The sequence below is a fragment of the Carcharhinus amblyrhynchos genome, chromosome 2, assembly GCF_965287045.1.
Source record: "Carcharhinus amblyrhynchos chromosome 2, sCarAmb.v2.hapA, whole genome shotgun sequence".
NCBI lineage: Eukaryota > Metazoa > Chordata > Chondrichthyes > Carcharhiniformes > Carcharhinidae > Carcharhinus > Carcharhinus amblyrhynchos.
Window position 1 is genome coordinate 51,549,776 of NC_137325.1, and position 17,566 is coordinate 51,567,341.

Sequence of the window (17,566 nt, forward strand, 5' to 3'; positions counted from 1 at the left end):
GTTTGAAGTACCTAACACTGGTGTAGTAGTTAAGACAGTTTTTAAGTGTCTAAAATGCTGCTTTACAGTCCTGTAACCATTTAAATGGTTTATTCTGTTATAACAGCTCTGAATGGATATACGAACTTCAGAATCTCCTTCCTTGATGTAGATTTAGGAAAATTCCAAATGGCCTGCGCCTTTGCATGGTGGCATTTGCCCATGTAACATACACTGTGTCCCAAATAGGTTATCAGTGCCTTGGGGAAATCGCTCTTTGCCAAGTCCAGCCATTTCCAAATACTCAAATAGCACCTTTAAGTGTTGTAGATGATCCTCCCAATCCTGGATGAACACTATTACATAGTTGATATACACTGCGCGGTGACTCAAAACTTGAACCTTTGTAACTCTTTGAAATTTTGCAGATGCGTTCTTCATGTCAAAAGGAATTACCTTGAACTGATAGAGTCCATTGGGTGTCACAAATGCAGAGATCTCCTTTGGTTCTCTGGGTCAAAAATACTTTAAGAGCGCTGTCCCTTTGTCAGGTGAGTGGGAGTTCTGTTCACAAACAGGGCATATAAAAACACAAACTCAATTTACAAAATAATGGTTGGAATGCGAGTCTTTACAGATAATCAAGTCTTAAAGGTACAGACGGTGTGAGTGGAGAGAGCGTTAAGCACAGGTTAAAGAGATGTGTATTGTCTCCAAACAGGGCAGTTAGTGAGATTTTGGAAGCCAGGCAAGTCATGGAGATTACAGATAGTGTGACATGAACCCAATATCCCAGTTTAGGCTCTCCTGATTTGTGCTGAACTTGGCTATCAGTCTCTGCTCAATGACTCTGCATTGTCATGTGTTGTGAAGGCCACCTTGGAGAACGCTTACCCGAAGATCAGAGGCCAAATGCCCGTGACCGCTGAAGTGTTTCCCAACTGGAAGAGAACAGTTTTGCTTGTTGATTGTCGAGCGGTGTTCATTCATCAGTTGTTGTAGCGTCTGCATGGTCTCCCCAATGTACCATGCCTTGGGCCATCCTTTCCTGCAGCAGATCAGGTAGAGTTGCAAGAGGATCTACCGTGTACCTCGTGGATGGTGTTCTCATGTGAGATGATGGCATCCATGTCGATGATCTGGCATGTCTTGCAGAGGTTGCTGTGGCAGGGTTATGTGGTGTCATGGTCACTGTTCTCCTGAAGGTTGGGTAGTTTTTTGCAGACAGTGGTCTGTTTGAGTTGTGTGGTTATTTAAAGGCAAGATGTGGGGGTGTGGGGATGGTCTTGGCGAGATGTTCGTTTTCATCAATGACGTGTTGAAGGCTCCAGGGAAGTACTGGAGACAAAGGGTACTCTGTCCACCGTTTCCCGTGTTTGTCTTCTGAGGATGTCAGTGCGGTTTTTCGCTGTGGCATGTCAGAACTGTCGATCGATGAGCTGAGCGCCATATCCTGTTCCTATGAGGGCATCTTTCAGCGTCTGGGGTGTCTGTTGTGAAACTCCTCATCTGAGCAGATTCTGTGCAAATGGAGGGCTTGTCCGTAGGGGATGGCTTCTTTAATGTGTTTAGGATGGAAGCTGGAGAAGTGGAGCATCGTGAGGTTATCCGTGGACTTGCGATACAGTGAAGTGCTGAGGTGACCGTCCTTAATGGAGATGCATGTGTCCAAGAATGCAACTGATTCTGCAGAGTAGTCTACTCCGTGGTGAGTCTGATGGTGGGGTGGAACTTTTTGATGTCATCATATAGTTGTTTCAGTAATTGTTCACCATGAGTCCAAAGGAAGAAAATGTCATCGATTATCCAATGTATAACATCGGTTGGAGGTCCTGCGCAGTGAAGAGGTCTTGTTTGAATCTATGCATGAAGATGTTGGCATATTGAGGTGCAAATGTGGTCCCCATGGCTGTGCTGTATATCTGAATGAAGAATTGGTTGTTAAAGGTGAAGACATTGTGGTCCAGGATTAAGCAGATGAGTTGTAAAATTACATCTGGAAACTAGCAGTTGTCAGCATTGAGTACTGAGGCAGTTGCAGCAATGCCAGCATCATGGAGGATGCTGGTGTAGAGTGCCGAGACATCTATTGTGACGAGGAATGCTCCTGATTCAACTGCTCCACGTGTGTGCTGAGTTTCTGTAGGAAGTCTGTAGTGTCACGACAAAAGCTGGGAGTTCTTTGTACAATGGGTTTCGGGATGCCCTCGATGTAGCCAGAGAGGTTCTCGCACAGAGTCCCATTGCCCGATACGTTGGGACGGCCGGGTGTATTTGCCTTTTGTGTCTTTGGGATGCAGTAGAGATCTGCAACGTGGAGAGCACGTGGGATGAGAGCATGGAGGATTCTGTGAAGGTCCGGATCAAATGTCTTGATCGGTCTGTTGAGTTGACAGTGTGTTCTTTGGTTGGATCTGTGCATAACTGTCTGTAGTGTTTCTATTGTTCAGTTGTCAGGTATACTTCTTTGCAGTATGATGATGGCCCCTCCTCCTTTGCTGATTTGATGACAATTTTGTGGTTGGTCTTGAGAGTGCGGATGGTATTGCGTTGTGCTAGGGTGAGGTTCGGTCGGGGCTGTCTTGTGAGTGCGGCTGACGAATCTGGTGTTGATGCACCTCCTGACAGCTTGGGCATATGTGCCAAGTCGAGGGCAGCGGCCTTCTGGAGGAGTCTAATTAGACTCCTCTTCGGTTACTGCAGTGCGGATCTCTCTTGATTGCCACTCTACACTTTACAGGTAATCTCACTCGATTACCTGTAAAGACTCGCATTCCAACCATTATTTTGTAAATTGAGTTTGTATCTTTATTTGCCCTGTTTGTGAATAGAATTCCCATTCACCTGACGAAGGGGCAGCGCTCCAAAAGCTAGTGGCTTTTACTACCAAATAAACCTGTTGGACTTTAACCTGGTGTTGAGAGACTTCTTACTGTGTTTACTCCAGTCCAACGCCGCCATCTCCACATCAAAAGTACTTGCCAGTACCTTTTCTGTAAGTTTAAGTTTATTCATTAGTGTCAAAAGTAGAATTACATTAACACTGCAAGTTTCCCTTGGTGAAGAAACTAGAATATCTGATTCTTTCAATACAGTTGTTCAAGCACGGAAAAGGGAATGCGTCTCTTCTGGTGAAAGTATTCACTTTTCTGTAGTCCACATGCATTCTTTGTGTTCTGTTAGGCTTTGACACCATCACAATAGGAGAGCTCCAATTACTAGAACTTAACTCAGTAATGTATTTTTTCAGCATAATCTCAATCTCCTTTTGTACATGTGCTAATTTAGCTGAATTCAACTGATATGGATGTTGCTTGGAATGGCATGCCCCACATCGACATCATGCGTGATTAACTTTGTTCTACCCAATCTTTGTGTGACTGCAGTAACACTTTCAGCGCCATCTGATTTTTGTCTGAAAGATAACTTAATCAGTTGTCTACATTGTCCAGGACTTCCTTATTACCCAATTGAATTTGAGGGAAGTCACTGTCAGAACTTAACCCCTCGTTTCATAAGAACATAAGAAATAGGAGCAGGAGTAGGCCATCTAGCCCCTCGAGCCTGCTTCACCATTCAATAAGATCATGGCTGATCTGATAGTGGGTTCAGTTCCACTTAACCACTCTCTCCCCATAACCCTTAATTCCCTTATTGGTTAAAAATCTATCTATCTGTGACTTAAACGTATTTAATAAGGTAGGGCAGCACAATAGCACAGTGGTTAGCACTGCTGCTTCACAGCTCCAGGGTCCTGGGTTCAATTCCTGGCTCGGGTCACTTGTCTGAGTGGAGTTTGCACATTCTTCTTGTGTTTGCGTGGGTTTCCTCCGGGTGCTCCAGTTTCCTCCCACTGTCCAAAGATGTGCAGGTTAGGTTGATTGGCCATGCTAAGAAATTGCCTCTTAGTGTCCAGGGAAGCATAGGTTAGAGGGATTAGTGGGTATAAAATGTAGGGATATGGGGGTAGGGCCTGGGTGGGATTGTGTTCGGTGCAGACTCAATGGGCCGAAGGGCCTCTTTCTGCACTGCAGGGTTCTATGGTAGTCTCTACTGCTTCATTGGGCAGAGAATTCCAAATATTCATTACCCTCTGGGAGAAGGAGTTCCTCCTCTGTTCTAAATTGACTCCCCCGTAGTTTGAGGCTATGCCCCCTAGTTCTTGTTTCCATTGTAAGTGGAAATAATCTTGCTGCTTCTACCCTGTCTAACTCCTTCATTATCTTATATGTCTCTATAAGAACCCCCCTCAACCTTCTAAACTCCAATGAGGTACAGGCCCAGTCTATCAATCTCTCCTCATAAACTAATCCCCTCATCTCCAGAATCAATCTAGTGAATCTCCTCTGTACCCCCTCCAAAGCTAATATATCCTTTCTCAAATAAGGGGACCAAAATTGTCCGCAGTACTCTAGGTGCAGCCTCACCAGTACCTTGTACAGTTGCAGCAAGACCTTCCTGCTTTTATACTCCATCCCTGTCACGATAAAGGCCAACATTTTATTTGCCTTCTTGATCTGCACCTGCAGACTGGGTTTTTGTGATTCATGCACAAGGACCCCAAGGTGCTTCTGCACAGTAGCATGTTGTAATTTTTCATCATTTCCTTTTTTTTTTGCTTCATGACTACTAAGAGCTCGCTTTTGTCCTCCTTCTCCTGATCCTTTTTAATTGTGTTGCAATTTACATCTGTCAGGTGTGTATAACAAATAATTCACATCACTCGGCTTCATTTCAAGTTAATATGGCCCACTAAATTTGACTTTGTTGTTCCCCTGATACTAGTAATAAGACAAATACTTTCACTCCTACTACAAAACTTCTAACCTATGCTTTTCTACCAGCAATTGTTTTGATTCCTTGCTGTGCGGTCTATAAGTATTTCTTTGCCAACTCATACACCCCATTTAGTATTTCTCTGAAAGTTAAGACATGGTCTAGAAGTGTAGCTTTCTGGATTTTTATTTAACAGTTTTTCCTGAATTAAATTGAGTGGTCATGTAACTGTATGTCCATAGACCAGTTCCAACGAACAAAATCTGGAAGGTTTGTTTGTTGCATCATGGATTGCGCACAGTAAAAATTGAAAACCTTTCTCCAAATAGGCACAGTGTCACAGTAGTTAACGCTGCTGCCTCACAGTGCCAGGGACCCAGGTTCAATTCCAGCCTTGTGTCACTCAGCACAGAGTCTGCATGTTCTCGCCATGTCTGTGTGGGTTTTTTCTGGTTTCCTCCTACAGTTCAAAGATGCGTAGGTTAAGTGGTTTAGCCATGGTAAATGCGTGGGGTTACGGGGGAGGAGGGGGGGTCTATAGTTCATGAGGGTGACTGTGATCATATGCTTTCTTCTTAGTCTTCAGAGTTTGATGCCACCTCTCTAATGCTCCATCTGACTCTGGATGACAGGCTGATAAATTGTTTTGTTTTATCTCCAAATTATCTATAACCTATAAATAATTTTAACATGAAATTTGACCCCTTATCAGATTGGATTTCTTTTAGTAAACCATATTAGGTAAAAGATTTGGTTAATTCCTCCACCACTCTCATAGCTCAAATACTTCTGAATGGAATGGCTTCAGGAAATCTAGTTAATATATCCAAGACAGATATCAAATATTGATTTCTACTGTGTGTCTTTGGTAAGGGACCCACACAGTCAACGAGAATGCATGAAAAAGGTTCTTCAAAAGCTGGGATAGGGGATCAAAGATGCTGGTTTAATTACAGTTTTTGGTTTTTCCACTGCTTGGCAAGTGTGACAGATTTTGCGTAAATTAGCCACACCTCTGTGGTAATTCAGGCCAGTAGATATGTGTTAATATCTTGGCTTTAGTTTCCCTTATCCCAAATAACTCCCAGTGGTATCTCATGAGCTATTATTAGAATCTATTTTCTATATTCAGGAGGTAATACAATGTGATGTCCTTCTGCCCATACATCATTTGCGCTCACATGTGGTGGTTTCCACTTTTTCATCAGGACATTATCCTTGACATAATAATATTCAGGAACGCACTGTCTTCCTCTGTTGAATAGGCTGTTTAATAAATGTGGTATAATTTGGAATCTTTTTGCTGTAGCTCAGTCAATCTGTTTGAAGTAAACACATCCGTCGTTTTTATTTTGATTTGCTCTCGCTGCAGTCAATTTGTGAAAAACCGTATCTGATTATTTACTTCATCCTGCTCCTTCAATTCTGACTGTTGTTTAAGTTTGTGTGCCTGCGATGGTAGGAAGGACTATTACTTACGTGGCGAAAAACTGCAGCAGGCGACGGTGCAGAGGGACCTCGGGGTCCTTGTGCATGAGTCGCAAAAACCCAGCTTGCAGGTGCAGCAGGTGGTCAGGAAGGCGAATGGGATGCTGGCCTTCATAGCGAGGGGGATTGAATATAAAAGTAGGGAGGTCTTGCTGCAGCTGTATAGGGCATTGGTGAGGCCGCAGCTGGAGTACTGTGTGCAGTTTTGGGCGCCGCACCTGCGCAAGGATATTTTGGCCCTGGAGGGAGTGCAGAGGAGGTTTACTAGGCTGATACCGGAGTTGAGGGGATTGAGCTATGAGGAGAGGCTGAATAAACTAGGCTTGTACTCGTTAGAGTTTAGAAGAATGAGGGGAGATCTCATTGAGACGTATAAGATGATGAATGGGATGGATAGGATAGAGGTGGAGAGACTCTTCCCGCTCAAAAAAGACAGTAGGACTAGGGGGCACAGCCTCAAGATAAAGGGGAGGCGGTTTAGAACGGAGTTGAGGAGGAACTTCTTCACTCAAAGGGTGGTGAATCTCTGGAATTCTCTGCCCGTTGAAGTGGTGGAGGCTGCCTCGCTAAATATTTTTAAGATGCGGGTTGATGGGTTTTTGATAAGAGAAGGGATTAAGGGTTATGGGGAGAGGGTGGGAAAGTGGAACTGAGCCACGACAGATCAGCCATGATCTTATTGAATGGCGGGGCAGGCTCGAAGGGCTAGATGGCCTACTCCTGCTCCTATTTCTTATGTTCTTATTATGTTCTTATCTTCTCACTACATAATCTGGGAATATTCCCAGAAATTCCTTTTGGAAGGATTCTGTAGTTAGATTGTATACAGGCTATTCAGCTACTGTGGGTGCCACCACTACCTGTGATCCTGCCAATTTATCCCTAATAGGTAATTTCACTACCAATCGTACAGTTACTTCTCCCGTCTTAAAACTGCTGCTTAAGTTGATCGTTATTAAAGGAATTTTCCTATTTTCTACATGAATGCTTGTGATTAGCAATATTTCTTTTAGCATCCCTTTGGGACAATACATATCTTTATCCCACAATATTAGGGATTGACTTGCCCCTGTATCTTTCAGAATTTTAATGTCATTCCCCACCTGTGCTTTCCACATGGAAAAACTTTTACTACACACAAAAAATCCTCAATGATATCTGCCACCTGCTGGTCACTTAGTCTCTGTACAATTTGTGCACATTTGTTCATCTCCACTCGGTGCTCATTCACTCTCTACATAAATCCTAGTTGCTTTTCTTGTTCTCCATTCTCTGATTTAATTTTCCCTTTTAAGATTAATAATTCCAACTAGCTTTCCCTTTAATATCCAGCATTCTGATTTCATGTGGCTGAGTTCATTGGAATACTAACATCTAACCTTGACGACTTTCTGAAGGGATGAAACCACTTTAGCACTATCTTTTGTTGTTGCAGGGAATTCATAGCTGCTCAACTAAGTTTAGCACCTCATTTCTCTAACTGACCAGGTGACACGCAGGCCAGAATTTTACTGACACGTCCGTCCCAGAATCGGGCAGGCGCAGCTCACAGAACAGAATTCTCCATTGGCCTCGAGTGGGACTTTATGACATTGCATACCGGCCTCAAAGTCTAAGTTAAATTTTTTCAGCCACTGTAGCGAAGCCTGCCACCCACTAGGGGCTCACAAAGGAATACAGCAGCAATTATACCTTCAGTTCACTTACAGATAATTAGCATGCACCAATCAAAAATTACATCTAGATTTATTATTGTCTATAACCTATTACAATCAGTATTTCTGCTTATGACATTCAATACACATGATTTCAGTTAATCAGTTACAGCATCACTTGCCTAATTACAATATCCAAGTACTAATAAGGCATGTCTACATAATATGTTATCTGATTGTTAATGAAGCACGTATTCAAAGTCCTTGACTGTAGCTGTTATCTGGAGCAATGGTTTGAGACTCCCTTGTGATTACCAAAGTCACCATCTTTGTCCATTGTTCTACTTTATTTGCAGTCACAGCTGCTTCACAGAAATTCTTACAGCTGTCTGATTTTTAACCCTGTCAGTGGTGCAAACTCTTTGTACGTTTTAGCCACTCCCTCTTTTTTGATTGAATGTATTTTCTCACACATTCCCATTTTCTATCCTGAAAGTCAAACAAATACTATTTCATAAAAAAATGTATCCAAGATTGGATCTGAGAATACATACAAAAAATTAACTATTCACCTTTCATACTACCCTTGCATCTATCTTGGAGTTGCCTTTGTCTGTCTCAGTGTTCCAATTCCATCAAATGTTGTTTGTTGACTTCAATGGCAAGTGCAATCTGGTGCTGTGTAAAGTCAATATTGCATCCAATCCTATCAGTTTCTACAGTGATAAGATAGGTTAAAATTGGCTTTGGGTGGCATGTATAATTTCTGACTTGCTGAGTTATAGTAAACTTGTCTCCATTGTGAGCAATGACATGGGAGCTCTCTTATTCGTTTTTACAGGCTGTGGGCATCACTGGCTGGGCCAACATTTATTGCCTGTCCTAATTGCCCTTGAAGAGGTAGTGGTGAGCTCCCTTCTTGAACCGCTGCAGTCCTCGTAATGTAGGTACACCCATAGTGCTGTTACCAGGGGAGTTCCAGGATTTTGACTCAGCGACAGTGAAGGAAAGGCAATATATTTCCAAGTCAGGATGGTGAGGAGGGGAACTTCCAGATGTGGTGATTTAACATGTCTGCTAGCCTTGTCTTTCTAGACGGTAGCAGTCATGTGTTTAGAATGTGCTGCCCAAAGGTGCCTATGTGATTTGCTGCAGTACGTTGTGTAGATGGTACACATTGCGATGGTGGAGTGTGTGAATGTTTGTGGATAGCTTGCCTATCAAGCGTGCTGGTTTGTCCTGGATGTTGTCAAGCTCCTTGAGTGTTGTTGAAGTTGCATTAATCCAGGCAGGTGGGGAGTATTCCATTATACTTCTGTCCTATGTCTTGTAGATGGTGGACAGGCTTTGGGAGTCATGAGGTTAGTTGCTCACCGCAGATTTTCTAGTCTTTGACCTGCCCTTGTACCCACTGTATTCATGTGGTCGGTCCAGTTCAGTTTCTGGTTAAATGGTACCCCCCAGGATGTTGATCGTGGGGGATTCAGCTTTGGTACTGCCATTGAGTGTCAAGGGGCAATGGTTAGATTTTCTCTTGGTGGAGGTGGCCTGGCACTTGTATAGTGCGAATTTTATTTATCACTTGTCAGCCCAAGCTTAGATATTGTCCAGGTACTGCTGCATTTGGTCATTGATTTCTGAGGAGCTGTGAATATTAGTAGTGAATGTACTGATAACAGGATTTGGTATAAATAAGAATTAAAAATAATAACCCGAAGTTCTGTTTTATTGGTTAGAAAATCAAGTGCCACAAAATGGACACAATGGGCCCGATTTTACCAATCGGAGGCTAAGGACCAGATCCGGATGTAAAAATGGATCTGAGCCCGGAATCCCTGTTCCAATGCGCCCATACGCATTTTGCCAGTTCCGAACCGGTCCGCACTGTGGGCGGGGCTTATCACTGCCGGAACGATCGGAGCTCTGAACTGCGCATGAGTCTGAAACAGCAAGCCCGGGCACGAAAAACAAAACCAGCAACCAGCAGAGAGAGCTAGGGGAGGAGGGGGGAGGATGAGCTGCAATCGGGAGGAGGATTGTGGGGGATTTGCTCTGCCGAGGGGGACCTGCCTCCCAGGGGAGTCCAGTGGGGGGGGGCGGTCTGCATCCCAGGGGGTTCAGATGAGTGGGGGGGGGGGGGGGGGGGGGGGGGGGGGTGGCGGGGGTGGTTCGTGGGGGATCTGAAAAGGGTGTTTGAGGAGGATGGGCTTCGGAGGTTCTTCCGCAGAATAGGAATCCACATTGGATTTTTATTCTGTAGGTTGATAACAGCGCAGATCCAGAACAGATCCGAAGACAGTAAAGTGGGTTTGGCGGCAGAGTTGGGTACACGGTTCATTAAATCATCAGGCTGCCCGTTTGGGGTGCAGACTGGATCCGCGCCCAAATCGGGTGTCGGTAAAGGCGCGATCTGCTCAGTTTTGGGTGCAGATCGAGTTACAGGCCCAGCGCATGAATTTACTGCGATTTGGGCGAATTTTTGGTAAAATCGGGCCCAATGTCTTTAATGCTTAATTCTCCAGCCTGCACTTGCAGAGGTGGGGGGGTGCAGGGGGTGTTTAACATACAATGATTACGTTTAATCGTAATCTTTATTGACACCGGAGCCTCCCAAAAATAAAAGCAATCATTTACACTCCTGTGCTATTCTCCTGGGTTGGGTCTTCAGACGGATGTCTTTGGTATGTGGCAAAAAACTTTGTATATATTATTGATCTTATCGATTAGCTTAGGGATTTTAAAAAAAAGGACGGCATAGACAAGTTGGGCCGAAGAGCCTGTTTCATGCTGTAAACCTTTATGACTCTCTCTTAAATTTTGTGCCATGCAGCGTTGAGAGACATCCTCACAGAGAGTTTACATAATGCCATTGCAATCTATACTTCAACCAAACAATTGGAGTACAAAATGTGTTCAAAATCCAACAATTGTGTTGCATGCACTTGTTTTTTTTTTAAACTTTATTCCAATCCAATCAAGTCAAATTAAACCCAATTCAGAGTCCCAACAAGTTGGGACATTCCCGATCCAAGCTGACAAGACAGGGCTCTCACCTCCTGTCTTGGGCTTGATCTACATGATCCAAGCTGACTGGAGTAGGTGTAGCTCCTCCTCCAGGGCTTGATCTTATTTGCATCTTAGCCAAATGGCCGAGATGCCGCTTTAAAAAATTGCTTCAAATGAAGCTGAAATGTAACCTAATGACTTCAACCAAGTGCAGCATGTCGATACTACACTTGATCTTAGCCAAAAGGCAAGGTAACCCATTGTGCTACGCACGCCAGAAATTTGAATTCAGTTCTCACCAGTCAGGCAGCGGTGAATACTTGCATTGTGATGCTGCATCTTTTTGGGTAAAATCAGACAAAGAAGAAGATCATGAAAAGTTCCCTTTTTCTACCCTGGAGAGCCAATCACCGCTTACATAATGAAGAGGAAGTGGATTTGCGATCTAGTGCATCAGGCTTCCACCACTACAAAACTGTCATTAGAATATCCCAGAGATCCCTTGTCTTGGTACGTTGGCCTGCATAAACCCACTGACTTTGTAAATGATGGTAAAGGAGGCATTTCTCACTTATTAAATATCGTGTGAAAAACAAATAATAGAATGCAAAGTACAATAAGTAACAAGATAATATTTGATATTTTATGTTCTTTCTCACAGTATTTTATTTAATTGTGAAGTGCTCTCTCTTTTAACCTTCGATATCATCCACTGTGCAATGCATATTGACACAGCACAGCCGTGTTAAGTTGAACAACGTTGATATAAAATCATGGCACTATAGCAAAGGTACAAATTACATTATTTTCTAATTAGAACGTAGAACAGTACAGCACTTTGGCCTTCGGTGTTGTGCTGAGCTATGTCTGAACCCAAGATCAAGCTATCCCACTCCCAATTGATGGCTTCTTTGCTGCCCCAAGCTATTATAGAATCTATGGGAAAATCTATATAGATCTATGATGCAACATCATAACAATGCGTATTGAGATCTTAGAATAGAACACAATGTTCTGTCAGCAGTTTGACTCTTTTCAGACTGATTTGTGAAGAGTCTGCTCTCAATACAAGGTCACTAAAGAGTCATGGACAAGGAAGGCCTTTTGACGCATCTTAATTCATCAACGCAACAAGAACCCACAACTCTTCATCATTTGCTGAATCCAAATATTTTCTTAAATCAATTCAAATTGTTTGTCCAAACTAATGTAACTACTACACATTGATCATATTGGAGTGAGCAAAGGCATTCTGCCATTCATCCTGAACTGCTGTTTTTTACTAGTTTGAATCCATATTACTTAGTTTAGTTTCAAGTAGTGTTTTGAATATCTTTTTGATACCATTTACTATGTCACATATTTCTATCAGATTACCTTTCTTGTTTTTACAATCTAAGCTATCACATTGTATGATGAGGGCAGTTGTTATTTGCTGAGAAAGCCAAATCCCAGAGGAAGCTTGTCTTACTGATCATAATCTTTTTTGTATTCTGAAAATGAGGAGAAACCTACTGATCCCAGATGTACAGAATTCCAGTAACACTGAGAATTTATAAAAATTAGAAACTTTATTAGTAAGAAAAAAAAACTTGAACACAAAGGATGAAGTTGCATATTAAAAAGTCTTATAAAGCATCTCCCCGCAAAATGCCACTTGGAATACCTAAGTAAACACCTTCTTGGTAAGACTCCTGTAATAATTGTGAGGCCCTAAAATTACTTGGCAGGAGAAAGCAATTGGTTCATATATTCGGAAAGAACTATTTACAAAGGAGGACAACAAAGACCTCCATCTTCTTCAATTCCCAAGGCTCAACCGCTGAGCTCAACCGCCGATCTCCAACTGCCATCTTTCAACCAAACAATGTGAGCTCTGCCTCCGCAGAGCCTGAGTTTGGTCACATGTTCAACCGCCACTTTGCTACCATTCCATATTCCCAAGTTCTCACTATACACTGCTTATCATGCTTTGCTGTGCTGCCACAAATTCCCTTATAGATTTAACTATAAAAATCAAGTAATATTACAGAAGGCAAAGCTGCTGTCACTTTAGTAAAAAGTATATCACACAACTTCTCACACTTTTTCACTGTTGTTGAAACACAAGAATATTCAGAGACAAGACTGCTTTCTGCATGAAGACTTTTCTGGCTTGACTGGTTGGCTGATTCAAACTTTGCACCTTCTCCCACCACCGAGCTATTCCTCTGAGGTCTCCCCCACACAAAAAACACAACACAGCTCAATAGCTTTCTTTAAATATTCTTTTCTCCTTTCATCTTATGTTCCAACACTTCTTTGAACTTAACTTTACCAAAACATAAACATCTTTTGTGTTTTTAAGAACATAAGAACATAAGAAATAGGAGCAGCAGTAGGCCATCTAGCCCTTCGAGCCTGCCCCGCCATTCAATAAGATCATGGCTGATCTGTCGTGGCTCAGTTCCACATTCCCGCCCTCTCCCCGTAACCCTTAATCCCCTCTCTTATCAAAAACCCATCAACCCGCATCTTAAAAATATTTAGCGAAGTAGCCTCCACCACTTCAACGGGCAGAGAATTCCAGAGATTCACCACCCTTTGAGTGAAGAAGTTCCTCCTCAACTCCGTTCTAAACCGCCCCCCCTTTATCTTGAGGCTGTGCCCCCTAGTCCTACTGTCTTTTTTGAGCGGGAAGAGTCTCTCCACCTCTATCCTATCCATCCCATTCATCATCTTATACGTCTCAATGAGTTCTCCCCTCATTCTTCTAAACTCTAACGAGTACAAGCCTAGTTTATTCAGCCTCTCCTCATAGCTCAACCCCCTCAACTCCGGTGTCAGCCTAGTAAACCTCCTCTGCACTCCCTCCAAGGCCAAAATACCTTTGCGCAGGTGCGGCGCCCAAAACTGCACACAGTACTCCAGCTGCGGCCTCACCAATGCCCTGTACAGCCGCACCAAGACCTCCCTACTTTTATATTCAATCCCCCTCGCTATGAAGGCCAGCATCCCATTCGCCTTCCTGACCACCTGCTGCACCTGCAGGCTGGGTTTTTGCGACTCATGCACAAGGACCCCGAGGTCCCTCTGCACCGTCGCCTGCTGCAGTTTTTCTCCACATAAGTAATAATCCTTCCTACCATTATTCCTACCAAAGTGGACCACCTCGCACTTGCCAACATTAAATTCCATTTGCCATTTCCTGGCCCATTCGCCCAGCTTATCTAGATCCTTCTGTAGACTCTCCACACCTTCCGCACAATTTGCCGTTCCACCAATCTTGGTGTCATCAGCAAATTTCGACACCCTATACTCGGTTCCCTCCTCCAGATCATCTATATAAATGGTAAATAGCTGAGGCCCCAGCACCGACCTTGGGGCACTCCACTAGTCACCATCCGCCAATCCGAATAGCACCCATTGACCCCCACTCTCTGCCTCCTATTTTTCCTATTGCCTTCCCTTCAAAATCAAATAAAATTTAACAACCTTGCCTTGTTTATTTATAAAACATTTGCAAGCTATCATAGCTGTTTACCACCCTTTTTGAAATTTAACAATTGAAAAGCCATGTCTTTATCTATCTCTTAATGCAAATTTCTAAACTAACCTATTTATTTATAAATCCAAACTACCATAGCTTCTTATGAAAACTGCACAAATTTAGCACCTCTATCACTTTTATCTCTCAAATACTTCCAGACAAATTGTCTCCATTCACCTTCCCCTGCTTAATTGACACCTTATAGAATGACAAAAAATCCCCCAAAACGTTAATAAACACACATCCTCACAACATACATAGCCCACTTTAAACTTATTATGTACATGCTGATTGGTTTGCAGTCCAAACAAGGCTGGTTTATGTATAAGCAGTGGGGTAGTGGTATTGTCATGGACTAGTAATCTGGAGACCCAGGGTACTATTGGGGCAGCACAGTAGCACAGTGGTTAGCACTGCTGCTTCACAGCTCCAGGGACCTGGGTTTAATTCCTGGCTTGGGTCAGTGTCTGTGTGGAGTTTGCACATTCTCCTCGTGCCTGCATGGGTTTCCTCCGGGTGCTCTGGTTTCCTCTCACAGTCCATCTCAGGAATCAGCCTGGTAAACCTTTGCTGTACTTCCTGTCCAGCAAGGACATTGTTCCTCAGACAAGGACACCAAAATTGCATGCAGTGCTTCAGGTGTGACCTCACCAGTACGCTATACAATTGCAGTAAAACATCCCTATTCCTATACTCAAATCCTCTTGCTATGAAGGATAACATACTATTTGCTTCTATACCACCTGCTGTACCTGCGTGCTTACTTTCAGTGACTGTCTCTCTACGTGCCCAATCAGCAAGTTTATTCACATCTACTTGTAATTTTTCCAGTCCTTAATGGTGACAAATTTGGTGTTGTCCAAAAATTTTACAATTGTGTTTTTGATTCCAAAGTCATTAGTGCAAATAGTGAACAGTAGTGATCCGAGCATTGATCCTGATGGAAAACCATGACTGGAATTCTTCATCCTTGCCTGTGGCTGGGATTCTCCTGTCCCTCCGCAATGAATGGAGTTTTGCTGAGCGCTAAATTTTCCATCCTTGCTGGCAGCAGTGGTGGGGCATGTGAGACTGGAGAATCCTGGCCCACTTCACATCTTTCGCCACTCTGTACAGCTATCCTTTACCCATGTTCTCTACATTCTGCCTCACAGCCAGCAAACTATTCATGATAGTTCCCTTAGTCCATCTGCTTTGATCGTACTCATTCATCTATTCTATGGTTCCTCATCAAAGACAACTTGGAAATATTTACAATTTGTCATCCAGGCGTCAAACTAAAATCAATAGAACTGGATATCAGGCAGTTTCTATAACAACAATATGCCTAGCTGTAACATAGGTTTAACCTACACAGGGCAGCAAGTAGAAAATCTAACCCCCACCCCACTTGCCCACCACCCCAAGCCCATATTTTAACAGACTTTTTAATCCATTTAAAATTAATGTGTTATAGCTTCCATGGCATTTTTGATGAAAACAGGCTGAGCATTTATATAGGATATAGTTCAGTTTTGTTTATAGGCTGCAACTTTAAGATGTTTGGCTGATAATGCTGTAAAGAACAAAATGATTTTTTTGTTTTCACTTTTACCTTGCCATGTTTACCAGGGTGATTCATGTTGTTTTTATTTTTGAAGGACCATCGATTCAGTGATGAAATTGACAAGCTGGTGGGTTATAAGACAAAGTCCATTCTGTGCATGCCGATCCAGAACTGTGATGGGGAGATTATCGGGGTAGCACAAGCCATCAACAAAAACCCTGCAGGAGTACCTTTCACTGACGATGATGAGAAAGTAAGAACTCGACCTGGCACTGCTCAAATTCTTCATTTATAATAAATTTCTATGTTGTAAATTGTTTCACTTTTACATTAGTGCTACATGGGGCATCCAAGATATCAGCACTATAAATATGAATTTTTGAATTAATGTTTAAAAAGAAATCAGGTTTAAAGCCCAATTACAAGTGCCTTCACTTTATTGATATCAACCGCCCTGTGGCAAAGTGTACCTGAATGCTAATATTCTTCGATTTATAGGACGTGGCTTTAAGGAAATAAGTTCATTACATAAATTCATGTTGAATTTCTAATGCCAAACTTTTGAATTACATTATTCGTTAGAGAACTTTCTTTTCCAATAGGTTTCTGGAAATTATTGCTTCCATTTGTATTTTAGTTACTGTATTGATCTAATTTTGATAAAATATGTAATTATTTTTCAGTTACCATGATCTGGGAGACAAAGGTAGATGGCCTTCCTATCATAAATCTAGTGGGGGTGTGCTGGAAAGGATAAAAATTTGGATAGGTCTCATTTGGAGTAGATCCTGTCCTTCCTTGCTAATTCTCTTCTGGGTCTCAGGGTCTGAGCCTTTGCCTGTTCACAACAATAATCTCATGCTCAGAATGGCCTGGGAGTGGGAGAGAGCTCCTGGCTGGGATTCCCTCATTCCTCATTTCAGCATGGCAAAGTAGTGGCAGAGGTGTGTGATTAGCATCTTTGGTAGTGGAGACATCCACTTTAATTGTGTAAATGGAGTGACCTCTCACTGATCTTGCATATTTTGATGGGGTAGCTTTGGCAGCCACCAGTATGTATTTCCTGGCATTACCTCTGGGATGCACGGCCTATAGATTGTAAGGACCAAAGTGAATAAGGCTCACAATACCTTTTTATTAGAAGGTAGAAACATTATTTTGGACAAAGATTTGAAGCAGTTACTAAATGGAACAGTGTTATATATTATTTCAGTGAGTTTATATGTGACCAGGACAGTTCTTTAGCTCATTGGACTGCTCCCATTTTCAAGCACAGGAGTCACAATTTGTCATTAACCTGCACTCAGTCTCTCCTGACTGAGAAAGTCACAAACATCAGCACAAAGTTTGTTGATGTTTGTGGCTTTCAGCCAAGTGCAACCCATGTTGCTGACTGGATGGGGAGCTGCACTCCCACACTATGCATTGTCTCCAGTCTTTTCTGTGTAAGTGGTTGTAAGGAGAAACAACCCAAATGGAGTAAAAGGCAAGAGAGAGGGCTTCCAGGTCCCAAGAGGTAATGTTAGAAGGAGTCTAAGGAGCTATTAGGAGGAGCAAGGCTGTGTTTCCCTAGAGTGGGTGTTTTGG

At 42.8% G+C, this 17,566-nt stretch overlaps 1 protein-coding gene across 1 annotated transcript in view; it reads left to right on the forward strand.

Annotated features, from left to right (window-relative positions):
• pde11al (phosphodiesterase 11a, like) overlaps positions 1–17,566 on the forward strand; it is a 270,592-nt gene that overhangs the window by 62,695 nt on the left and 190,331 nt on the right. The window contains exon 3 of the mRNA XM_080216102.1: positions 16,074–16,232. Within this exon, the coding sequence (XP_080072228.1) occupies positions 16,074–16,232 (159 nt within the window). The remainder of the gene's footprint in view (positions 1–16,073; positions 16,233–17,566) is intronic.